The sequence below is a fragment of the Xenopus laevis genome, chromosome 9_10L, assembly GCF_017654675.1.
Source record: "Xenopus laevis strain J_2021 chromosome 9_10L, Xenopus_laevis_v10.1, whole genome shotgun sequence".
Classification (NCBI taxonomy): domain Eukaryota; kingdom Metazoa; phylum Chordata; class Amphibia; order Anura; family Pipidae; genus Xenopus; species Xenopus laevis.
In genome coordinates, this window is record NC_054387.1 from 114,424,592 (window position 1) to 114,451,341 (window position 26,750).

General features: G+C 39.1%; 1 protein-coding gene across 17 annotated transcripts in view; it reads right to left on the minus strand.

Moving 5' to 3' along the window:
• The window catches only part of LOC108701610 (C-Jun-amino-terminal kinase-interacting protein 3), a 68,789-nt gene that overhangs the window by 23,142 nt on the left and 18,897 nt on the right, over positions 1-26,750 (minus strand). For 2 of the 17 annotated variants that reach the window (XM_018236470.2, XM_018236466.2), the window contains exons 3-19: positions 22,069-22,189; positions 21,842-21,912; positions 20,379-20,470; positions 17,411-17,434; positions 15,723-15,867; positions 14,678-14,912; positions 12,169-12,271; positions 11,712-11,830; positions 10,708-10,719; positions 9,599-9,616; positions 7,607-7,664; positions 6,098-6,250; positions 5,951-6,011; positions 4,305-4,453; positions 3,369-3,425; positions 2,077-2,247; positions 1,016-1,175 (exon numbers count right to left, since the gene is read on the minus strand). In XM_018236470.2, the coding sequence (XP_018091959.1) occupies positions 1,016-1,175; positions 2,077-2,247; positions 3,369-3,425; positions 4,305-4,453; positions 5,951-6,011; positions 6,098-6,250; positions 7,607-7,664; positions 9,599-9,616; positions 10,708-10,719; positions 11,712-11,830; positions 12,169-12,271; positions 14,678-14,912; positions 15,723-15,867; positions 17,411-17,434; positions 20,379-20,470; positions 21,842-21,912; positions 22,069-22,189 (1,749 nt within the window). Of the gene's footprint in view, positions 1-1,015; positions 1,176-2,076; positions 2,248-3,368; positions 3,426-4,304; positions 4,456-5,950; positions 6,012-6,097; positions 6,251-7,606; positions 7,665-9,598; positions 9,617-10,707; positions 10,720-11,711; positions 11,831-12,168; positions 12,272-14,677; positions 14,913-15,722; positions 15,868-17,410; positions 17,435-20,378; positions 20,471-21,841; positions 21,913-22,068; positions 22,190-26,750 lie in introns of all 17 variants that reach the window. The other 15 variants (XM_018236472.2, XM_018236467.2, XM_041575994.1 and 12 more) reach the window with 15 other exon arrangements.

The following is a 26,750-nucleotide window of genomic DNA, read 5'->3' on the forward strand; positions in this document are numbered from 1 at the left end:
AATTTGTTAGAAAGCCTATGTGGACCTTCCCCATAGGCTAACATTGATGTTCAGTAGGTTTTAGGTGGCAAAGTAGTTGGTCGAAGTTTTTTTAAAGAGACAGTACTTCGACTATCCAATAGTCGAACGATTTTTAGTTTGAATCGCTCGATTCAAAGTCGAAGTCATAGGCGAAGGTCGAAGTAGCCAATTCGATGGTCGAAGTAGCCAAAAAAAAAATTTCACAATTCTAAGTATTTTTTCTTCTATTCATTCACTCGAGCTAAGTAAATGTGCCCCTAAGTAATAGTATTCGAGATTGAGACCATTCCAGCTGGTTTGTTATTGCACCCTTTTTTAGGAATGTATCTTTCAATAAATCTCCACAAAAGAAACAATTAGAGGCACATTTATCAAAGGTCGAATTTAGAATTCATGTGAGTTATTTTTTTAAACTCCCATAAACGCCCATGAACTCGAAATTCAACCAATCTAAATTTATCATTAAAATCGAATTTTTTAAACTCGGGTGAATAGGATCGACCTGAAAACTCGAATCGAATTGGAATCAAATTTGATTCGAGTTTTTAAAAATCGATTCTAGGAAAAAAAACTTGAATGTCAGAAAGGCTGCAAACAACTCAATTGATCCCTGGGCGTCTCCTATCAGCAATTTGGCAGGTTTTAAGTGGCAAATAGTTGAATTCGAGGGCCAGAGTATCAAATCTTGAAAATCTAATTTTTTGAAAAACTTGAAACGAATTTGGATAATTCCCTAGACGAATTTGCCATTTTGACCATTAAAAAACTTGAAAATTTGCATTTCAAATTCGATGTTTTTTTTTTTTTTTTTTTTAAAGGTTAATTTCGACCCTTGATGAATCTGCCCCTTAGTGATATACTTGCGCACATTATGTACATGCAATACACATTATCATGAAAAGAATCAAGTATAGTTTTAGTATATAAAATAGACCAGGGAAGTCAGCAATATAGTTCATCTATCACAGATTCTATGGAATCTTCAGCAACCAACCTGCTTATATTTAGCGGGTAGGCTCCACCCACAAGCTTGAAGGCGCCCATCATCATTGCGCACATGCTCCCGCACTTGGCGGTACTGCTCGCGCTTCTGTTCACGGCGAGCTGTGGATGTGCAGTCGCTGAGGAGAGAAGCTACAGTGTTACTTCTCAATCTAAGGGAAGAGAAAAAGATGCGGCAGAGCGTCAGGGAAAAGAGCAGAAAGCAAAGCAGCAAGGGTTAAAGGCAACCAGTGAGCAAGAGGCAAGCTTGGGAAGGGCAAATGCAAAATAGCAAAAAGTCGGGTGTTGTATTGCCCTTACATTATAATCAGGGGTATATTTAATTTTGTCCAAGGAAGTGTCAACTAATTTAAGATTCTATTTGTCTCTGATGTGGCCAAAACTACAACTGGATATGATTCAATTTGGCAAGTGAATGTGTTTACAGCACCTCGATATGTTTTAGAATCTCTGCTGCTAACGATTATAGTCAATGGGTTATCCTGAAACCCGTTATCCAGAAAGCTCTGAATGATAGGAAGGCTGTCTCCTACAGATTCCCTTTTATTTTAAAATTTTTTAAATAATTATGTTTGTCAATGCAATAATAAAATATGTCCTTGTTCTTGATCCCAACTAAGATATAATTAATCCTTATTGAAGGCAAAGCAATATATTGGATTTAGTCAATGTTTAAATAATTTATTAATAATTACGGAAAGATCTGTTATTCAGAAAACCCCATTTCCCAAGCATTCTGGATAAGAGGTCCCATACCTGTAGTGCGTAAGACTGCTACCTCTACCAACAGTTTGGAACATAAAGACAATGGAATGACATTGTTATGCATATATGTGTGTGTGTGTGTGTCATTTTTGGCTTGTTGTGCACAACCAAGAACATGTTTTTGCTACACAACTAAAACAATATTTGTTTATGGGAGTAAAATCGAATTACTTGAATTTACTCTTAGTTTTATTGTGTGTCTTTTTTTTCATTCTTCCAAACACAATAGTTTTACTTTCCACTGGATATTAAAGATTTAAATTAGATGAGGAGAACAAGTCAACGTACTCATCTGGGAAGAACTCGATGGTGCGTCCCCCAGAGGAGATCTGGCACATAGTGTGGCTGCGGCGCTGGCTGAATCCGGCAGGAGTGGGGGACTTGTAGTGGATATTGACAGAGGGGTAACTCCTTTTGGGAGGTGGTGGGCTGGATGAAGAACTGAAAAGCCTGCTGAAGCTGAAAGAAAGTAGGCAAAATCACACGGCTAGTACAAGCCACTGTAAATTCTATAATTTGTGGTTCAATTTATTTCACTCAGTCACCAATGTGACTGATTTCATAGAAACCTAATATCCTTACTTACTGCATCCTTGCTCTTTAGGACAGAGACACAAGCTCAGATTCGGGGAGATCAGTTGCCCGTCGTCAAATCTCCTCTTCTTTTTGGCGACTAATTTCCCCGAACTGCCCCCCGCCGGCTGGAATGTGAATCACCGGCGGGATGACACTCAGAGGGCTTCATTTTCTGAAGTTGCCTCATGAGAAACTTGGAAAACATAGCACCCCGAGTGTCATCCCACCGGCGATTTACATTCTAACCAGCGGGAGGCAGTTCGGTGAGATTAGTCGCCCCGAAGAAGAGGAGATTTGTTGCCAGGCAACTAATCTCCCTAAATCTGAGCGTGTGCCCTGACCCTTATTGCCAAAATTGAATTTCAAAGGAAACTACTGAGGGTTAATCGGTGCACTCAACCCTCAAGGTCACTGTTACGCTAACTTTCAGTATGTTATAGAATGGCCAATTCTAAGCAACTTTTTAATTGGTCTTCATTGTTTATTTTTTTATAGTTTTTTTATTTATTTGCCTTTGTCTTCTGACTCTTTCCAGCTTTCAAATGAGGATAACTGACCCCATCTAAGATATTACTCATCTTTCAATCCATGTCTCTCCTATTCATATTCCAGTCTCTTATTCAAATCAATGCATGGTTGCTAGGGTAACTCAGACCCTAGAAACCAGATTGCTGAAATACCAAACTGGAGAGCTGTTGAATAAAACATTAAATAACTCAAAAACCACAAATAATAAAAAATGAAAACCAATTGCAAATTGTCTCAGAATATCACTCTGTACATCATACTAAAAGGCAACTCAAAGGTGTACAACCCCTTTAACTTGATATTACGTTACACACATTGTAATACCATATATACATTTATATAAAAAATAGCTTTGATTTCAAAATTATTAGTTTGTTTTCATGTTTAATCCTTAACAATCCCCAGTTCTCAAAACCATTATCGAAAAAAATAAATGGCACACGGACAAACATTGCCTGATTTATCTGTCAACTTACAACTGCCAGATGGTTGACTTCTTCTTCTCCTGGACTGAAGGGTGCTCCCTGGAGGCTCTGCAAAAAAAAGAAGATGGATGTCTTTGTGTTAGTAAAGATCTAATCATGATGCATCGATTGGTTATTAGTGAAGACTTTGAATCATGGAAGAGGATTTCACTGGTGCCTCTGTCAGCACTAGCTGCCAGTGCTGAGGGACTTTATTCTATTCAAACAGACAGAAAACATCTTTGTAGCTTGTGGCTTTGAGCAAGAAAATGACCCTTAACTTTGATTTTTCTGATCGTGTGAAACAGACAAAAGGCTAAAGTGTTTGCTGTTGCTCTTAAAAGTTACTAATCATTCTACAAATGTTACAGCTACTTTCTCTAAACACTCTTAGGGTAAGGGCACACTCGAAGATTCGGGTGATTTAGTCGCCCAGCCTCTTTTTCGGGGGAAATAATCTCCTTGAATTGCCTCCCGCTGGCTAGAATCTAAATCTCTGGCGGGATGGCACTCGGAACGTTTCAGTTTCGGCAGTTGTTCGAAGTTTCCTTGTGAGGCAACTTCAGACGACTTCGGAAAAAAAAGGGCACCGGTTGCCATCCCGCCAGCGATTTACATTCTAGCCGGCGGGAGGCAGTTAGGGCAGATTAGTCGCCCCGAAAAAGAGGCGATTTATCGCCGGGGGTGACTAAATCACCCTGAATCTTTGCGTGTGTCTCTGCCCTTATAAATAAATCCTTGGGTGAACAGAATCTAGCATTTACTTTCATTTCCAAACAGGAAGTGGACAGATTAAAACTAATTAGTGATTGGATGCTCGAGGCAATTCTAGTGGTGCAATTTAGCACCTATTAGAGTAAATTAGCCCTATATCTCTCAATAATGAATACCGATCTAGCCTGTAGTAAAGTAGTTTTAAAAGGCGAAAGGCTGAGAAAAATCCCTCACCTGATCATCTCTGTCCACCGCACAGCTTCTTGCAACTCCATCAGTCTTTCTTTGTATTGGTTCCTTTCCATTAGAACCCGCGCCATCTCAACACGCGTAAATCTTCTGCGCTGAGCGATGGGAATGTTATCCTGCAGCGGGGAGGAGTTCTTATGTGCGAGACAGAGAAAGACAAAAAGAAATACAAATATAAAACAGCATGATTTGTACTGGCAAACAATCTTGTTATCCAGAAGATGATTATATCTCTTATATCTATCTATTTATCTTAAATCAAGCCTTGGTTACGATAACCCGATCAAAACTCAAATCAAAAGAAACCACCTCGCTATGACTATGAATATTTTTTTTAAAATGAAGATGTGTTTTTATGATCTGAAAATGTCAAATAAATGTGGAACAAAGTACCATAAAATAGTACAATTGAGATTTCAAGTATTACAGCAGATCCCCAGACCAAGAAGAGGTGGGGATAGGGTTAAACAGTTGTTAAAATGGGAAGCAAGATGGATTAGAAGGTTGGGAACCCTAATGCCTGGGAGTTTAAAGGAGAAGGAAAGGCTATAATTAAGTAAGCTTTATCAGAAAGGTCTATATAAATACACCAGTAAACCCTCAAAGTAACACTGATCTGAGTCCTCTGTCAAAAGAAAAAGCATTTCTTTCCTTCTATTGTGTACACATGGGCTTCTGTATCAGACTTCCTGTTTTCAGCTTAAATCTCCAGGGCTAAGGCTTGAGCATGCTCAGTTTCCTTCATTCTCCCTCTCCCTTTTCCCTCCTCCCCTCCCTGCTGTAATCTGAGCCCAGAGCTATGAGTGAGCTGGGAGTGACTCAGGCAGGAAGTGATGTCACATCAAGCTAATATGGCAGTTGCTATCCTAAACAAACAGAGAGAGCTTCTAGAGCTGTTTACTCAGGTATGGTAAAACATTCTGCAGAATAAATATAGTCTTATAGCTTGCACTATTGTGGCTAATCTATCGGCAATAAACTGCTTCGGTAACTTTCCTTCTCCTTTAAATAAGGAATATGAATTAAATCCATTGATATGGCTGTGTTCGTTTCTATTCCCCAGTGGTCATCAAATAATCTGCAAGCACATGTGGAGCAGTAAAGCTACGTTTGCTCCATTTTTAATAAAAAAATTTATTATGGTATATGTAATGATATGTATTAAAAACATTTGTGGAAACCTTATGTATGTATTTTTAATATAATATGTTTAACTATGTTATAACCACTAGAGGGCATTGTTATTTAGGTATATAAGGAAGCTGCTAAAACAGTAGCTTGTATTTGATCCAAACTAAGATATAATTAATCCTTATTGGAAGCAATAAATAATCCTTATTGGAAGCAAACACGGCCTATTGGGTTTATTTAATGTTTAAAGATTTTCTAGTAGATTTAAGGTATGAAGATCCAAATTAAGGGAAATCCAGAAAACGCCATGTCACGAGCATTCTGGATAACAGGTCCCACAACTGTATAGGAATAGATTTTCATTGCTTGTTGCGGGTCATAAAAGCAGAACAGTGCTATTGGTAAGAATGACTCCAGGCTAAAAATAATTCTGTACACCATGTATACTAGACCCTTGATCTATACTATATTGAGATGAAGTATTTTGGGGAGATGCCAACCTCTTCCACTTCCACTTCCTCTTTGGGTTCTTGCAAGGCCACAATAGCTTCTGATTTCACCCTGCAAAAGAAGAAAAATAGGATAATTGTTACATAACATAACATGCACCTACATCAAGTATCTGTCAGATGTTGCAAGCTCTGTACCTCTTAAGCTCCTCTTCTAGCTCTTTCACTCGTGTTTCCATTTTGACCTTGGCTTGTTTGGTGGCTTCCAGTTCTCCCTTCAGTACTTCTTGCTCCCCAGCAAGTTGGTCCACTTTTGCAATCAAGTCATTCTTTACAACATTCAAGGCATTCCTGACAAAAGTGAAAAGCATAGCAATAACAACTCCATCTAAACGTGAGCCCCTAAGACAATGCATCAGACTTTCCTATGTTTCCTTCTCTGTAAACTGCTGGTTGTGTTTTGGGTTACAGGGGATTGGTCACAGTTGATCGGCAATAGGTTTCCTAGATCAAAAGGTATGGAGGCTTTGATAATTATATGAATGAGTAAGGGCAGAGACACACAGGGAGATTAGTCGCCCAACGACAAATCGCCTCTTCTTCGAGTGACTAATCTCTCCGAACTGCCTTCCCGCCGGCTAGAATCTAAATCGCGGGCGGGATAGCACTAGGAGCGCTTCGTTTTTCCGAAGTCGCCTGAAGTTGCCTCATGAGGAAACTTTGGTTGACCAGAAAACTAAGCACTCCAAGTGCCATCCCACCAGCGATTTCGATTCTAGCCGGCGGGAAGGCAGTTCGGGGAGACTAGTTGCCCAAAGAAGAGGCTAAATCTCCCCGAATCTCCACGTGTGGGATCATTAAAGTTAATGATCCCATATGTTAATTTTTGAAGTCACTCCATATTGTGAGGTTCAAATTTTTAGAGGGAAAAAAACCTGTATTTTTCAAGATTTATTATACCCCGATGATGAAAAAGACCTGAATCCAAAAATCCGCCATCTCAGACCTGTCAAGGTCCTGTATAAGTCAATGGGAGAGGCACTTATCTTAATTTGATGTTTTCATGGTCTGCGCTGGATTTAGGCCAAAAATCCGACTTTTTTGAGCAATTCTGGAAAAATCCCGAAAAATTGGAGCGATTCAGGTGTTCGGGAAATTTTCTCGAGTTTTTCTGTGATCCGATTAAATCAAGTTTTTTTATTAATAAGCTAAAATCGTGCATGGGAGTTAGGTCTAATAAAATATGAGATAAATTGTGATTTTAGTAAATAACCCCCTTGAAGTCAGTCCTTTTGGTGCCTTTACAGGCTTCGCTGGCCAGCTGGAAGTTTCATATGCCCTCTGAAATGTCTCTGTTTATTGCTAGACAGTATTTCTTGCTGCCTGCCCTGGGCCGCTGGCTGTTGTGTCTTTGTCTCCTTTCCTGATCCATGACTGCCTATGTCCAACAGGTTATTTACAATGAAAGTGATGGACAGTGGAACCCTTTCCCAGTGGTGGGCACTTCAGCAAATCTTTTAGGCAGTTTCAAGAAAGGGATAAGTGTCTTTAGTAAAAAAAAAAAAATAAAAAAAAAGAAGTATGACAGTATTACACACTTGCACACAACAGAAAGAGACACAACACAAAACGAGACTGTACAGAAAGCAGAAAATGGAAAACTTAAGAATCACAGGTGAATCCCAAAATGATTACATGACAACTTACTTTGTCTCTAAAAGCTGTGAGTTTTCCAGAAGGAGATTGCCCACTTCTTTTCCCATTCCTGAAACAACAGTATATTATTGCCATTTGTAAAGGATCACATTCACTGAAAAACAAACACCTAGGTGCAAATAGGACATTTATTGGCAGATTTAGCAAGGGTCGAAGTGAAAATTCAAATTTTTTAGGTTTTTTTTATGGCCAAAACTGTCAAATTTGACTAGGGAATTATTAAAATTTGTTTGTTTATTTTTAAATTTGAGATTTATCATACACTGGCCCTAAGAACTCAAATTCGACTTTTCTCCGCCTAAAACCTGCCGAATTGCTGTTTTAGCCCATGGAAGACATCCTGGGATCAATTATGGAGTTGTTTGCAGCCTTCCTGACATTCTAATCGAGTTTGAATTCGATTTGAGTTTGCCGGTCTATCCTATTCACTTGACATTCGATTTTTTAAAAAAAAAATTGGATTGGTTGAACTCGGAATTCAAACCTTGATAAATATGCCCCTTATTGTGCCATTGCCTTCTCTTTACAGTCTTACACAGGATATTTCTCTTTGAAACATGACTTATTTCAACAGCCAGAAAAACCGACCAGTACACCCCTGATATCTGTCTTACTGATAATATGGATCAGATTGTATTTTAATTAGATTGCCTATTTTCAGGTCATCCCTGCATCCCTTACAGTGTAAGTGCAGAAATGTGTGATTTTTTTCTAGAGCGGAGTATGAGATTAAACAACCATGTCTACAGTATATACAGTAATTTACACCATGTGACGTGGTGTAAATCTGGATACAGACAGGGTTAATACACATACCCACTATTCTCTTGCACGTGTGTTTTAAGGTTCACTTTAAAGGTGTTGTTCACCTTTCGGTTAACGTTTAGTATGATGTAGAGAGTGATATTCTGAGACAATTTGCAATTGGTTTTCACTTTTTATTATTTATGGTTTTTGAGTTATTTAGCATTTTAATCAGCAGCTCTCCAGTTTGCATTTCCAGCAGTCTGGTTGCTAGGGCCCAAATTAACTTGGCAACCATGCACTGATTTAAATAAGAGACCGGGATATGGATAGGAGAGGCCTGAATAGAAAGACAAGTAATAACAACTAGCAATTACAATAAATTTGTAGCCATACAGAGTATTTGTTTTTAAGGTGGGGTCACTGACCCCCCACTTGAAAACTAAAAAGAGTTAGAAGATGGCAAATAATTAAAAAACTATAACAAATAAATAATGAAGACTAATTGAAAAGTTGCTTAGAATTAACCATTCTATAACATACTAAAAGGTAACTTAAAGGTGAACCACCCTTTTAACATTGCATGACTCCGACATTATCCTTCTCTGATTTTCAACCTTTTTTTAAGTCAATACTCGAATAAAAGCATTAAAATAAATTAAAAGCGCAGAAGACAAACACATTTACACTTTGTACACGTGACTATTTGCAGCGGAAGTATCACTGGGATTCCACTGCAGCTTTGCCGATGTAAACCTGCGAACATTTCCTGTTGCCTATATTATTTGTAATATAATGTTCCTGCTTTTATGTTCTATAATTCTGCTCCTTCAAGCTGCAGACTTTTTGTCTTCACAATGACCATACATCTGACTTCATGGAAACAAAAAACAAATTCATGTAAACAGCAGAAGAGCACTTTAAATTATGATGTATGAGTAGGTATATTTCCCCTTTAGGCCAGCAGACATTCCAAATGAAACATGCAGCAGCCGCTGTGGCAGAATATAAAAGGAGGAAAATTAAAATAATAATAATAATACATTATAAAATATATTTTTTTACTTAGCGGTTAAGTTAGCATAATTAATGCATTCATAAAATATCAGTGATACACTGCCTAAAAAATAAAAACAAAAAAAAAAAATCTAGATTCCACAAATAGTATAAAAAGCAGGATTTGCAGCAAATGAGAAGAAAGCCTGGAATACAAATGACAAACGCAGGCCTCGGCCTTACCAAAGAAATCATCCCGCACTAGGAGTGCAGCCCCATGGGGAGACAGAGGGAGGCAGTAGAGAGGAGAGGAAAAGAAAACAGAGCAGCTGTTAGGAAGTGACTGGATATTAGCCATAATAGCACCGCTGCCATGCACTAACTATCTAAAGAGCGTACTTCATCCTAAATCCTACTGTAGGCTGATTTTGTGTGGAAGAAAGTCTGATTATGGGTCATGCCAATTGCAGCACTCAGAATCCTTATATTTTATGTATAAGTGTGTTGATTTGTGTCTTCACATAAAGTAAAGAGGGAATGTAAAGGTAGTGCTGTTAATGTGATTGGTCCCAGCTATTTTCATGGCAAATTGGTCCCAACTATTTTCATGGCATCGCTTAGACCACTAGCATGATCTTGCACCCAGAGCTAGGGTACAGCCATCATTAAGGGATGCTTCTCAACACTTAGGGGCACATTTACTTAGCTCGAAGGAAGGATTAGAAGGAAAAAAACTTTTTTTTTTGGCTACTTCGACCATCGAATTAGCTACTTCGACCTTCGACTACGACTTCTAATCGAATGATTCGAACTAAAAATCGTTCGACTATTCGACCATTCGATAGTCGAAGTACTGTCTCTTTAAAAAAAACTTCGACCACCTACTTCGCCACCTAAAACCTACCGAGCACCAATGTTAGCTTATGGGGAAGGAAAATCGTTCGATCGATGAATTAAAATCCTTCAAATCGTTCGATTCGAAGGATTTAATCGTTTGATTGAACGATTTTTCCGAATTGCGGTACATCCTTCGACTTCGATATTCGAAGTCGAAGGATTTAACTTTGATGCTCAAATATCGAGGGTTAATTAACCCTCGATATTCGACCCATTGTAAATGTGCCCCATAGTGGTTAGCATTGCAACATTGGGGTCCTAGGTTTAATTCCAGCCAGGAAACTATGATCTACAAGAAGTTAGAGGCAGTAAGACTTTGTTTGAGTAAATGACTGATTTACTGCAGTACCGCAAGGAGGAAAAAAAAAACGCCATTCACTTAGCTGTCAGGCAGGATTCTGGGAGGCAAGAGGAAGTTTCACGGAAGGACCATATAAAAAAAGGGAGATACACACCTGAGAATTCTCCTTTTGAGGGCCATTTGGTGATTTGGCATAAGATGACAGGAATATTTGGAGAAAAGGGGAAACAGAGTATAAGACTGGGTTATTCAGTGGTTGAACACAAAACAAATGCAATTGCTTAACAATTCAATGAAGTTTAACATGCACATCATGCAAAAATGTAATTGGAATTTTAAGGCCATCACTGTATGGAACTGGCAGCAGTCTGAGGATCAGGCAGCCAAGTGAATTGCCCGTATCTATTAGCTATGTTTTAGCTAAAGCAGTGGTTTTTTTTACTGCAACTCTGCTCTCAGATTGGCACAGTTTAGCCTAAATAACATTGCACCAATTTGTCAGTGGATGCTGTACCAGTCTGGTACCAGAGATGAAGCTAAAATGAAGACCCGCAGGTTTGGTAGTGGAGGTAAGAGCAAGAGAATGCTTGTCCCTGTAATCACAGTGGAGGCATCTCCATTTATTCAGCATCAAACACATTTAACTAAGGAGGGTCCAGGTGCAGGCTGTGTAACCGAGCCCCCCCACCCACCCAAGGGGGTGCAGGCCAGGTACGATAGCTAGGGTTGCCACCTTTTCTGGAAAAAAATAACGGCCTTCTTATATTTTTATGGGTTTATCCTATAAATAACAATGGCATCAAGCAACATTTTTACTGGCCAGGCTGGTAAAATACCAGCCAGGGGGCAACTCTAGCGATCGCATCCCCTGCACCCCCAGTAGTTACGCAGTAGTTATGCCCCTGATATGACATAGTAATATGGACAGATTGCAGTTTATTTCCCTATTCTGGCTGAAAATTACAAGACAACAATACCGTACAAAGTTGGCTTGCCAGTGATGGAGTAGGAGGATCAATGTAATTTTGATACCATTTTGTATTAAAAGAAAGTAATTCCTCCAGCCCAAACACACAGATAATAGGTGCAGGTTGTTTCTCCACCATATCCCCTCCACTAGCTTTTAGCATACTTGTTATGTGGACATGCCCTGCTTACCCAGAAGGTCCGCCCCTTCATCAACATCTCCGATGACTTCTGACCCGGCTGTGGACAACTCGTGGTATAAGGAGTCGGTGTTGATTCCAAAAGCTTTGTTTACAATCCCTTGTGTCGGGCTGAAAGATATTGGTGACTTGGTTTAAGCAGTTAAAGTATGTTTGTGGACAAATAAGAAGTACCGTCAGGTTATGGAAGGTCAGTATGGAATTACACTTTAAACAAAGGCAAAAATAATATGTTGGAACATATCATCTGTATTTGAGGCTTTGGTAGCTCTAGGGGGCCTTCCTTCCATTCCAAAGAATTTATGTGAGAATAAATCACCTCATCCACTGCTAACAATTTTAATAACAATGACTTGATTTGGAGCTAAGGATAATTGACCTAAATCATTTTTCAGTCTATATTATTTATATTTTTATAATCTATTGTCAGTATTATTTTCCTGTTTCACCTGTTTCCTGTGCGCTCCAGTCGTGGATCTTGACACATATCCAGCTCTGGGGTGGAATCGATTATGTCTTGGACATCAGACCACTCATCACTGCTGCCCATGCCTGTGACAGAGAGATACAGTGCTATTCCCAAATGAAGTTCCTAATAAAGTTTTCCAAATAATATATATATATATATATATATATATATATATATATATATATATATATATATATATATATATTCATGTAGAAAGCTGACGCACACTGGGATTTATCAAAATAAAACTTATTTTATTGGATCGACGTTTCGGTCCACACACGGACCTTTATCAAGATAAAGGTCCGTGTGTGGACCGAAACGTCGATCCAATAAAATAAGTTTTATTTTGATAAATCCCAGTGTGCGTCAGCTTTCTACATGAATATATGTTTTTTTTCTGACTAGCACCTGGGTTTTTGCTTCAGTAAGTGTGTGCCACAGCCCTTCTACATGTATGTATATATATATATATATATATATATATATATATATATATATATATATATATATATATAACAGCAACAATAAATATATATGTATGCTAACAATAAACATGGGGAAACACCAGAGAAAAATGAATGGTTCCCAAAACACATTTTTCATATTCAATGTGCCCTGAAAAAATAGCTATTTGCTGGAGGAGCTAAAAAACAAAATTAGCTCTGAGAGAAATTAGTTGAAAAGCTCCGAGTCCTGGACACTTGGCTCCTGAACAAGCCGACTTATTTATTATGATGGCTGAGGTGGATCATCATGTTAAAATGAGTTGCCTTGATACTGGCTGGGTCCCTAGGTCGGCTGCACTCAAGACAGTACATGCATTATTTTGGTGTATACTTTAAACTGTTATGAGCCACCGCACAGGTCATATAGTGGATCCACATTAATGGGAAGGTGTACTAATGCCAAAACAAGAACAATATATTACAAAAAAAAAGAAAACAGAAGGGTCAGAATTGGGCACTCTTAGTCCACGTATCAAACAATCAGGTATCATTTATTAAGTGCAACTTCATTGCTACAGCACCCACCACATAATGTGTACAGTTAATTTACAAATCATGCAGTGCAATATCCTAAAAGGGGTGTCCCCTTTTACCTTTAAAGGACAAGGAAAGGCAAAAAAATAAAATCCCATTTTTACTTTCTTTAATGAAAAAGAAACCTATCTCTAATATACTTTAATTAAAAAATATGTACCGTTTTTATAAGAAACCTGACTGTATGCAGTGAAATCCTCCCTTCATTTACTGCTGTGGGTAGGAATTGTCAGATGGTCTCTAACTGCTCAGCAGGGAAACAATCATACGTATGAACAGCAGGGGGAGCCCCCGCCTTACTTCCCAGCTATGCAGAACTCAAGCAGCTTTGTTTATGATGATCCCTAAGCAGCCCAGACCACACTGAGCATGTGCACAGTCTTAGTCTTGCAAAGATGTTTAACAAAGTTACAAGATGACAGCCCTCTGTGGCCAACTTTGAAAGCATAAATCATTTGTTTGATTAGGCTTGTGGTGCAGTAAGTTCATGCTTATGTCTAGAGAAGGGCAACTAAGCTGGCAAAAGGTATGGAAAATCTTAGCTATGAGGAAAGACTGGCCAAGTTGGGGTTGTTCACACTGGAGAAGAGGCGCTTAAAGGGTAATATGAAAACTATGTATAAATATATAAGGGGATCATATAATAATCTCTCTAATGTTTTATTTACCAGTAGGTCTTTCCAGCTGACAAGAGGGCACCCTCCAATTAGAAGAAAGGAGGTTCCCTCTAAATATTCGGAAGGGTTTTTTTTTACAGTGAGAGCTATGAAGATGTGGAATTCTCTCCCTAAATCAGTGGTACAGGCTGATACATTAGATAGCTTTAAGAAGGGGTTGGATGGCTTTTTAGCAAGTGAGGGAATACAGGGTTATGGGAGATATCTCATAGTACAAGTTGTTTCAGGGACTGGCCCGATTGCCATCTTGGAGTCAGGAAGGAATTTTTCCCCCTCTTAGGCAAATTGGAGAGGCTTCATGTATCTTGCTTCCCTCTAGATTACCCAGCAGTTAGGCAGGTTATATATAGACTTAAAAGGTTGAATTGATGGACGTGTGTCTTTTTTCAATTTTGGAACAGGTTAGAGCAGGCGCACACCCTCAACAGCCCCTCAGTAATGGAGGATACGGCAACCTCCTGATTATCCAATAGAACAAAGATACCGGCACACAAGGCTTACGTTTGCAGGGAAACCCTTGATTTAATTCGAGTGTGGAAGTCTATTTTCAACCTACCTTACTATGTTACAGATTTCCTAAAGGTGCATAAAGTAAAAGGGTTCCTACTTTTACACTTTATGCATCTGAGAAAAAGTTGGACGACCCTTACTAAATTACTCTTAAACAAGCCTCTTTCAGCTGTGATGACCACCATTAGTAAGCTGGAAATATGCCAAATTACACTTTTAAGCAAGAAGAAAACAGTTATTTTGGAAAAGTTGACCATACCTATGCTGACATTCCTCATCTCCTGGTTCACTTGTACTTCCATGTTATGGCTGTGCCTCTTCTCACGCGATCTCTTGGTTTTGCCCGTCATGCCATAATCTTGGTGAGGCTGCAAACTCTCGTGTAGTGGAGTCACAGCCGCAGATGGGACGGAAGAAGTAGGGGTATTTGATTTTGTACCTGTGGTGCTTGGAGTGGCTGCTACTGAGGACTGACCAGATTCTGACATTTCGTCCTGTTCAGGAAAGGGTTATAAAACTGTAAAGTCAGGATCCATCTATGGTAATACAACTTAGGTATGGACCTAAAATGATCAATACATGATTGAGCAAAGTTCAGCCAGGGTGGTATCATATCAACCGAGAGCTGAATTGGGTCCCTGATGGATTTACAAACACTAGGGTATTTAGCAAGCTCATACAGTTTCAATCTTAGTGTAACAGCATGATAACCAATGTGGTGACATCGAGGAAACAAGCTTGGATGAATGTGAGGAATTTACAGATGGAAGTGCACATACAGACCAGGTGATTTTGTGCAAAGGGTTTTGAGTTCATTTCTCAGCCTGTATGTAACAATGTAAATGGAGGGTTTATTAGGGTACAGACACAGGGGAAGCACTAGTCTTCACATACTCTTAATTCCTGTGTCAGTTCCTTGTATACTTGGGCGCAATTCTGTTAGCTGTACCACAAGAACACAAATACAAAAATGTTACCTCTGTAGAGCCATTCTTGTACTTCATGAGAACAAAAATTATTATCCTATTACACGGCTCAGGAAAACAGAGGAATTGGGACTTATTAGGATATACACCTATACATACATGTGATAAAATAAGAGATTATGATATATGAGATTCTGAGGAAATTCATAAGGACAATTTGATCCACAGTTGGAACAGATGCCATTATGTCGTTATCCCATGTTCATAACATAAAATGAACATGATCTGTTTTTAAAAAATAACAATAAGGTTCAGTGAGATGGATCAGGAGATGAAGACACAGGCGGGAACTTTGTTCCCTTGACTTTCTGGGCCAACCTTGTAGCTGAAGCTGGACTTTAGCTGGCTGAGGTCACTCAGGTGCCAGTGGTCCGAGCTCGGGGTGATCTTGCCACCCATCTGTCCACGTACCATTCCATCCGCCAATGGGAAAACGTTGAGAGAGGTCGGCCGCTCCTTCCTGCTAAGGGAAGAAAGAAAAGGATGGGTTTTAGGCCAGATAAATACAAATCAATCACTGCTAACAGATTTACACTTTGATGCATCTCAGCCAAAACTTTAAAGAAAAGTTTTTATTAAGAAAAAGAGGAAATTTAATACACAGTATGCAGAATGAAAAACCAGGAAAAGATCAGTTTTGGGTAACTTGCAGCCTTTGTTGTATTAATGATATTTATGAAATTTCCGACATTACAGAATGTTACATTATAAAAATTTAGTTGCACCTAGAATAATTAACTATGCACAAAAGTTTTGTTCAGACTGTCATAGTGCCTTGCATTACACTGTGCACTGCTATTACCTGTTATGTTTAACTTTCATATCTGATTTCAGGAATTTAGGAATATACTGTAGGTTGGAAATGTAGTCAGACATCTGAATTGTTTAAAGGAGTATTTAGAAATCTGAGGTTAAAGAAGTATTTAAACGTCTCAGTAGGTTAGAGGGATATTTAGAACTCTGAGCAAATTATAAGAAACTCTCAGGAGGGTAGAGAAGTATATAGAAGTCTGAGTAGATTAGAGGAGTATATAGAACTCTGAGTATGTTAGAGAGTATATGGAAGTTAAAGAGTATACAGAATTCTGAGTAGGTCAAATGAATAGTTGGATGAAGGAAAGTATTGAGAAGTCTGAGTAGGGTAGAGGAATAGTTAGAAGATTGAGTAGGTGAGTGAAATATTCAGAAGTCTCAGTAGGTTAGAGGAATAGTTAGAAGATTGAGTAGGTGAGGGAAGTATTCAGAAGTCTGAGTAGGGTAGAGGAATAGTTAGAAGATTGAGTAGGTTAGGGAAGTATTCAGAACTCTCAGTACGTTAAAGTATTTAGAACTCTGAGTAGGTTAGAGGAGAATATGAGAGTCTGATTAAGTATTTGATGTCTAAATAGGTTAGAGAAATATTTAATACTTTAGTATACATAAACTGATAAAAGCTGGAGTCAACAGTTTATCTGCCTTGGGAGGTCCTGCCCAATTGATATCTGGCCTAAAATTGGTCAGATGTCTATTGAACATTTTTAAAAACCCTGCCAGATGAGAACTGTATGGGCATGTTGAGCCAGTCCTCTTTGAGTGGGTTTCTAGGCCAATGATCAGATCAAATCATACTGCAAATACCGTATTAAGTCTTAAGACAAACAATGGGGGCTGATTTATGGAAATGGGCAGTTTGTCACCAGTACATTTGCCCACATGAACTGGACTTTTGATTTTAGTTTTTTATTTGGAGTAGCTGCTTCAAAGCTAAATACATTTGCCAAAACCAAGCAACATCCCTGGAAAATGTAGCTGCTGTCATTTTATATTCTTTAAATATAAAACGCTGTGCAGAAACATGTTTGGAAATTGGTTAAAGGAAATTACATAATCAGCAATATTACTGTCTTTAATCAACTAAACACACCCCAAAAATAAAATATTTTAAAGGCAACTATGCAACATACAAAAACATGGCAGACCGTGGCATGGTAGTCCGTCTGCTGAAACAATGAGCGAGTGGCATTTACCTCTTTCTCCAGGACTGGCGGTGGCTGCATTGACATGTCACAGACAAGACACCCAAACACATCGGCCACAGCACAAGAAGCAGGACAAGAAAACAACTGTTAGATGCTGTGGTTCATGCATTTATGTGAGCAAGAGAATAGGTGAGCATGCTATTGGCATGAAACATACACATGGCAGTTCAATGTAATGACAAGAGGTTGACGTGCAGATGTGCGTTACTATTACAATCAACCTTATGTGTTTTTTTTTGGTTAAAGATTTCTGGGATGACAAACTGAGGCGATACCAGAGTTATCAATATCAGCATCAAAACAGTCAAATGAGAATGATGGATGGAAACTACCCCTGGAACCAAGAAACGAGGGATTTGCAGATTTTTTTTACACAGGTATGGGACCTGTTATCCAGAATACTCAGGACCTGGGGTTTTCCGGAAATATAATCTTTCCATAATATGGATCTCCATACCTTAAGTCTACTAGAGAATCATGTAAACATTAAATAAACCCAATAGGCTAGTTTTGCTTCCAATAAGGATTAATTATATCTTAGTTTCTATCAAGTACAAGGTACTTTTTATTATTACAGATAAAAAGGAAATAATTTCTAAAAATTTGGATTATTTGGATAAAATGGAGTCTATGGGGTATATTTATCAAAAAGTGAAGTTAATAGTGAAGTTCCGCCACTAGAGTGAAATTCCGCCACTCTCCATTCATTTCTATAGGGTTTTTATAGGCGTATTTATCAAAGGGTGAACTTTCACCCATTGATAAATACACCTTTCAAAATCCCATAGAAATGAATTGAGAGCTGCGGAATTTCACTCTAGTGGCGGAACTTCACTCTTTGATAAATTTACCCCTTACCGTAATTTGGAGCTTTCTGTAATACAGGTTTCCAAATAATGGATCCCATACATGTACTTTGAGCTGATATTTCCTAAACATTTCCTAAACAGGGATATTAGACAGATATAACCCAAGGGGCACTTTATTGCCTGCAGAGAAAAATCGCTTCTACCTGTGTGACAAAGAGTCAGAAAATGCAATCCCCTGGGTGCGTGTTTAGATGGCCGCAACTAAAACACTGTATTTGTTGCAACCTGTTGTAATCATGGGAAAGAACATTTACATTGGATTCACACCAAGGGGAATTTTTTAGGCACTTTGTTGCTAGCAGGAGAGGCAATTTTCAGTGGGCAGCAAAGTCATACTAGTAGTATATTGATTTGCCTTATATAAGGAGTGTGGCTCCACTAGGGTTGCCAAGCCGGTAAAAATGATGGTTGATCCCAATGTTATTAATAGGGAAATAAGATAAATATATAGGAAGGCAGGTATATTTTTCCAGAAAAGGTGGCAACCCTAGGCCCCACATGCATTAGAGGGAGACATTAATTACTATGTGCCAACAAGGAATTCAAATGTAAAACTTCTGGCTATCCCTAAATAGACCCAAAACAAAGTGTTCTGCAACAGAGGCAGCTCAGACAGAGGCAAAAGCAGGCATACTGTGGAGACATGGGAGAAGAGAGACTAAAGCTGGGGGAAATAAAGGAGGGCACAGGAAGAAAGAATGTAAGGGAGGAGAGTGTAAGACGTGTAACATGGAAGAGGGTGAAACAAAAGAAATGTAAGTGGAAATGGGAAATAAGAAGTCATTCGAATGAGGGAATCCATAGAAGGAGGTTTTGGCAAATTGAACGTAAAAAGGGAAATATGAAGGTTCAAGGGTAAGGGTAAAGGTGAGTTAAACGAAAAGAGGAGAGAAAAAGTGCTGATAAGATAAAAGGGAGAAAAATAGCCCATTGGGAAAGGAGGAGAGAGAATTGCCATATTTGGAAGAATAAAGGCAGAGAATCAGTGGCAAGTCATATAATGGTATAATATAGTATATAATATAGTGATATAATAATATTAAAAAAAAAAAGCAAATACTATAGAACTGGAGAAGAAAGCATGGCACAGCTCAACAGAGGGAAAACAATATCTTTATATATTTAAACAGTAAGTGGAAGGATAGTTGCCAAAGCACCCTGTCCCAACAGTGCTTATTTCAATATCACAATATACATTTATCCAAACAAAAAAAGGAAAAAGATGACCCCTAACAACAGCATCATAATAAGACGCCTACTCTTCCACCTTGGGTTTGGTCAACCGAAGGGGCAAGAATGAGGCAGCGGTATTTGTGGAAAATCGGATTTGTAGTGAAAGACATATGGCGTTTCTTCCATATGTAGTGAAACAGGGCCCATCTATGCCCTTTACATTCATGATTCTGACTTTATCTGCAGAGCCAAAGCACAACACTACTCCATGTTACCAATCAACGCAGGCCTTTAAGAAGTTAATGCTGGCACTTATTGATGCAACAATTCCCATAATCGGGGATTTCTCTTGATCTTGGTTTCAACACACACACACACACACACACACACACACACACACACACACACACACACACACACACACACACACACACACACACACACACACACACACACACACACACACACACCACACACACACACACACACACACACACACACACACACACACACACACACACACACACACACACACACACACACACACACACACACACACACACACACACTGTAAAGCTATATTTTATAGAAGAATTCCAAAACCATCTGATATAAATCTTAGGACTGCAGTTTAGACCATTTGGATACGTGTATTTACCCAAAGGTCCAGTTCATTATTTTTTATTCAAGCTTCTACATATGCCACAAGTACATTTTCCAATTGTATATTGGAATTTACTTGGAATTTTCTTAAGGCAAAATTTTATTTCAGCGTTTACATGCCCTCTAACACTTTCCTGCACAATGTGAGTTTGATGGCTTTTATAAAGTTCTTGACCCCCTCGGAAGAATTGTTTTTTCTGTAATTTTCATGTTCCCTTTCCCCCACCACAATTTTTTTTTAAAATCTGCACCTTCGGCCTGTAACTCCACCATCTGATTGGCTGTTTCCTGCTACTTGCTGCAGTTTAGACCGTTCGATATGTTCAACATAGGTTTGGATCATCTGAAATGCAAAAAGAAAAATGTCTTTTAATTTTCAAAATCTTGACCCTGCCTTAAAATGTTGCTATTCTTAAAGGGGTGGCTCACCTTTGAATTAACTTTTAGTATGACGTAGAGAGTGACATTCTGCAACAATTTGCAATTGGTTTTCACTTTTTCTTATTTGTGGTTTTTGAGTAATTTAACCTTTTATTCAGCAGCTCTCCAGTTTGCAATTTTAGCAATTGGGTTGCTAGGGTTCAATTTACCCTAGCAACCATTCAATGATTTGAATAAGATACTGGAATATGAATAGGAGAGGCCTGAATAGAAAGAGGAGTAATACAAAGTAGCATTAACAATAAATTTGTAGCCTAACAGAGAATTTGTTTTTTAGATGGGGTCAGTGACTCCCATTTGAAAACTGGAATGAGTCAGAAGAAGGAAAATAATTCAAAAACTATAAAAAGTAAAAAATGAAGGCCATTTTAGACACTGTTATTAAGGCAAGATTTGCATTATGCCAAAATCTTGTTTATGAGCCAGAATGGGGTACCAGATGCTCATGCCCATGCACTGTCTACACAGTTAGATAGTAAGGAGGGAGGGGGAATACGTGGAGTACAATGAAAACTAGAAAGTGCAGAATGGAGAGTGAAGGTAATTGTTTGCCCCGCCCCTATGACTAAGGCATAAAGGGTGGGCAGTCAATATATGATTGACAGCTGAGATTTTTAAAAAAGTTTATAACAGGTATGGATGTTTTATTAACAAAAAGAATGTGGGTTTCATGCTTAATTTGAAAAGGACTGTTATTATACAGCTTTTTATAATTTGGTAACAGGTCCCCTTTAAGTATGAATCTGCCTAAAATGGATTAATCTGTTAACACCCTACAGGTAGCTGAAAAAAGCTTGACAGTACCCAGAGTTCTCAGTTTCTCCTCTGGGGCTATTGATTAAATGTGCAGTGATGATTACTGGGACCTTTGGCCATTTAAATTAAATTGTCAGCTATGTACAGTATAGGTCTGATAAAGTGCACAGGCAATAAGTGGTGTCAAAAAGATGCTATGGAGAACTTAAAGACAGGGGTATATAATATATATGGCATAAAAAATGTTGCTGGGGGGGGGAAATAAGTGCTGTGATTGACTATTTGGTAGCCCCTATGTGGACTGGTTGACTGTTTGGTTGTACACCTGTTTTATGCAATCAAAACATGCCTCAAAACTTTCAAAAATAAGCACCACTTGGAGCAAAATCCAACAGGTTGGTGAGCAACTGGTTGGGGATCACTGCTTAATACACTGCAGCCCCATTACATCAGTTCTTGCTTCACTATATGTGTCGACTGCTGTATAAAGTATTACAGAAGGCAAGGTGGAACGTACCTCTGTGTGCCTCTGATGTAACGCATTATATTCCTTCTTCAACTCTGATTCTCTTTCTTCCAGCCTGGAGACTGAGAAAACAATACCAACAATGACACCTCATGGTGGATACATCAATACTCTCCTTTAAAAAAAATTAAAGCCTATACCCAATGCAGCATTACATATTACATCACATGCCCCACCCAGAATGCACATTTTCTGGCAAGGTCTACTCTACTACGCACTTTGGTCAGCATAGTTTTTGGTTTTCAGCTCCGTCTGCCGTGCCTGAAATTCAAGGGTTTCCACCTGGTACTGGAGATCCTTCTTCTCCTGCTCCAAGGCATCTTCAAATTCAATAAATTTCTGCAAACGACAGAGGCAAATGGACTGAGAGTGGCTGCAGTCAAGGGAAATCTAGTTAAGTTCTCTGCTGAGCTCTCTTAGGAACCTGGTGCCAAGCACCATCTCCAGACCACTGAAAAGACACCTCTTTCTACATTGTATGTTTGCAATGTAAACTTTATACCAGGGTGCCAGATGTGGGGGTCTAGTATAAACAATACCAGGTAAATGTAGGTGCTACCAAATTAATTATTTATTTTGTTCAGCGTCTTTTCTTAGTCATTTAAGTTTTACAATCATGTGTTAGCAGTTCAGACGCTCACCAAACTTAACATGTGGTTCGGGTGTAACTGCCCTGAACCCGTCGCTTACTTTATCTTATATGCAATCTTAAAAACCAGGGTCACTCACCACTCTCCACTGGAGGTCCGGGCGCTGTGCCCTCAACCCGTAGCTTGGAGAGAACACTTTACTTCATAATACCACTATGGACACAAAATCCAGGAACTCCTCGAACATGGTGTAAGATCAAAGGATAAGCTTCATTTCACAACAAGTAACACCTTACGCGTTTCTTGTGTTTACCTATGATTATGTGTGGAAACACATGAAACGCGTACGGTGTGACTTGATGTGAAATAAAACTTTTCCTTTGATCTTACACCGCGTCCGAGGAGTTCCTGGAGTGCTTGTCCAAGGTGGAATGATAAAGTTAGTATAAACAATCCTATCTACATGAAGATCTTCTTCTGCAAGAATATTATGTGGCCTGTGTTTGAATTCCATGGAAACTGTAACATAATCAAAAAGAGCTCTGAGAAAATCTACATTGCTATAGCTACCCAAACAGTCATCCTTAATGCAATGTCTTCTACAAAAGTCAAATAACTGTAGCAACCAGGAGAATAATCTAATGAAGCTTTGTGGACAATGCTCTTCTCTTGTGGCCACCAGTTGAAGATCTACTGGTAGACCACAATCTATGTCTTAGGTGCCCCTGCTTAATACAATAAACAAAGTAAACACTGGGTAAAAAATAAGGTTTCTGATGAGTACGATCTGTATATTTGTTTCAAATCTCACGTACTATGCCACCATACTGCACAGTTCTATATAATAGGAACTCTTATCCATATGGAAATATTTAGCATTTTAGGTGGTACAGTACAATAGTTTCCAATAACAGATCTTCACACCCACACACCTTCTTCTCAGGTAAGCATTGGTCCAGTACCATAGGTTTTACATTTTAGGACATAAAATCCCTGTTTGCACTGGTCTAAATCCTTTATTTACTCTTCTTTTTAATGTTTATAGACGTCTCAGGGTCTTTTCATTACGACATATTGTACCTTGGGTCTTGAAACATTGACAGATGGACCTGCGATATAAAGAAGACAAGCATGCACAGGTGTTTTATGCAATGCTAATATGATACCATTGGGGGAAACAGACTAAAGCCTTGCTATTCTTGGAAGTAGGTTACTAGGGGGCAGATTCACTAAGGGTCGAATTTCGAAGTAAAAAATACTTCGAAATTCGACCCTCGAATTGAAATCCTTCGACTTCGAATATCGAAGTCGAAGGATTTAGCGCTAAACGTTCGTTCGATCGAACGAACGATTTTTCGTTCGATCGAACGATTAAATCCTTCGAATCGAACGATTCGAAGGATTTTAATCCAACGATCGAAGGAAAATCCTTCGATCAAAAAAAGGTTAGCAAACCTATGGGGACCTTCCCCATAGGCTAACATTGACTTCGGTAGGTTTTACCTGCCGAAGTAGGGGGTCGAAGTTTTTTTTAAAGGGAAAGTACTTCGACTATCGAATGGTCGAATAGTCGAACGATTTTTCGTTCGATTCGTTCGATTTCGTTCGTATTCGAACGAATTTAACCAATTCGATGGTCGAAGTACCAAAAAATTACTTCGAATTTTTTTCATTCGAATCCTTCACTCGAGCTTAGTGAATCGGCCCCTAAATGTGGACCCCAGTGGAAGTCAGCTTCAAGACCCAAGAATTAATTAGAATTAATTAGAATTAATTATTTACCTTATTAATTATCATTGTCTATTTTTCAAAGGAAGCCATGGATACCCGCCCTAAATAGCATGGGGATCATCTAGAAGGTCTTAAAATACAACACTTTGCACAATTAGGGGTAAATTTACTAAGTGGCGAAAATTCACCAGCAATGGCTTTGCAGCCATCCCAACACTTCGCCAGGTGAAAATTCGCTCAGACAACGCTAATTTACTAAAATGCGAAGTTGCATCTAGGGCGCCGAACGCTGGTGAATTTTCACTAGTGTTACTTCGGCAATTCAAGCAAATCAAAGCGAAGTTGCGCTTGCATTAAATTTTGCCTAGCGCAACTTCGTTAGAGGTCTTCGCTCAGGCTAATTTGCGTACGGTGGAAAATTTAAAGTTGAATGGATGTATATGCTGCAGCAAATACATAACATTACACAGGGAAGCTTAATAAAGAAAATAGAGTTGTTATAATGCCCTACACATTATGTTCCATATGTTAGAAAATGTATGGAGGACTTTTGCAGCCTATCACTCTGAAAAAAGGAAAAGACGCCAGCGTTTTTTGGACTTTTTCAACTTAAAAATATGTTGTAACAGAAAAATGAGGAAGTCCTATGCACTCCAATGCACTTCATCTGGCCTGAGCTGGCAAAGGCAAGTATGGCGAAAGAGGTAACGTTCAATAAAATCCGAATCTTAGTGAATTTGTGAAGTAACGTCCATTCGCCAGAGTGAAAATTCGCCTGTCAATAGAGTGTGAATCACCGCTAGCGTCTATCTCCTTCGCTAGCAAAGTGATGCCTGCACCCATTAGTAAATCTGCGAAGTCCCTAAAAACGGTAACTATGGCAAATCTACACCAGCGTTAGTCACTTCGCCCTTTAGTAAATCTGCCCCTTAAAGTCTGCAATGCATTCAATTGTCTAACAAAAAACGATATAATACTGAACACATGGCCGAGCACTGTTAACATTTGATCTTCACCAAGTCCCTCTCACCACTCGACGCCAACTCACATCAATAATGGAAGCTGCAGTAATATAAATCTCAAAACAGCAAAGGGTAGTTTTTTAAAGCTCTCCTGCTAAATATGAAAAGTGTCACTATTGTTACTTAAATTCCTCTACATTTTTAAAACACTTCGGAAATGAGATCGGACATAATTCTAGCTGTTAGGATGGAAGGCAGAACACTACTTTACTTGTAGTTTCCATTGCCTTTATAATGAGGAGTGGGGCAGAGGCAATAGTAATCTAATGGTAATAAAACACCAAGCAAAATCTGTACAGAGCAGGCAGGGTTCTCCATGGAGTATTGTCTTGCATTAAAGGGCACCTATCATTAAAAATTTGTTTTCCCTCACCACAACTACGGGGCTGAGCCAACAGAACCTGTACTGCAGATAGGGGAAACAATACTTCTAGTTTGATCTGTAAATTCTGGCACATACCAGAGGGGCTGCTTGTTGTAGGGTCTCGTTATTGGGTCTGTGGGGGCTGTTTGGGCTTCTATGTACTTGAAATGCCATGGCCTATTTTGAATCCCAGTCTGGCATTGAGAATGGCCCCTGCCCCCTGAGGACTGTGGCAGACCACACTGGGCGCCTATTCCAAATGCAGTCACCCCTGCTGGGGCACACACATACACAGAATGAAAGAATGCCTCTGAGCCATGTCTGGAGATGACTTAAGTCAGGGGTGTCCAACATTTTGGCTTCCCTGGGCCACATTGGAAGAAGAAAAATGTTCTGGGGCCAAACTCGAAATACACACAAACACTAACGCTAACTTTTGATTTATTTTATTGTAAAAGTAAAAGAAAAGAGGGCATCATAAACCTAGAGGGATTTTTGACATTGAGTTTGAGAAACTAATGTATCAATATCTGGTTGAATGGAAGTAGTTGCAATTCTCAGTGAATTCTCAAGGTGCTCATCAGATAATTGGGTTCATTCTTGAAAAAAGTTGTTCACAAATGTAGGCGCTGCATATATCGCTAGCATATCGGGCGATGCTGCTGACGAATGCTTACCTGCCTTTGTAAGTAACCGAACGCTCACTTGTTAACTGCTTTTCCTGCTCTAGGAAGCCACACACCACACGTAAAATTTAAAGCACACATGCACACTATTAGCGACTGTGTAGATACACTCTCTGTGCGTGACATTGCAACATGACGTTTCCTGGATTGGCGGAAATTCAAGCCCTCAGTCCGCAGGTTGGACACCCCTGACTTAAGTAGAAATGGTGGTTTTGGAAGGATATTTACCGACACACATTTAAATTTTTATTAAATTGACCCAGAACTTCTATTTTGTTGTCTCATTGTGCCACCTTTAAGGCATTCAGATCTTCCCAGTCTTGTCTGAGTTTGGGAGATACTACACACACATCACCCCCTGGCCAAGAATCCTGCCTGCGTTGTGTATGCCCAGCTCTCTGTTCCCTCTGCACATTATTGGCACTGCTCTTTTGTGTGCCTAGGAAACCACCAAGGGGACAAGCAAGTGCATCACAATATTGTTCCTCCTGCCAAGCTACCTCCAAT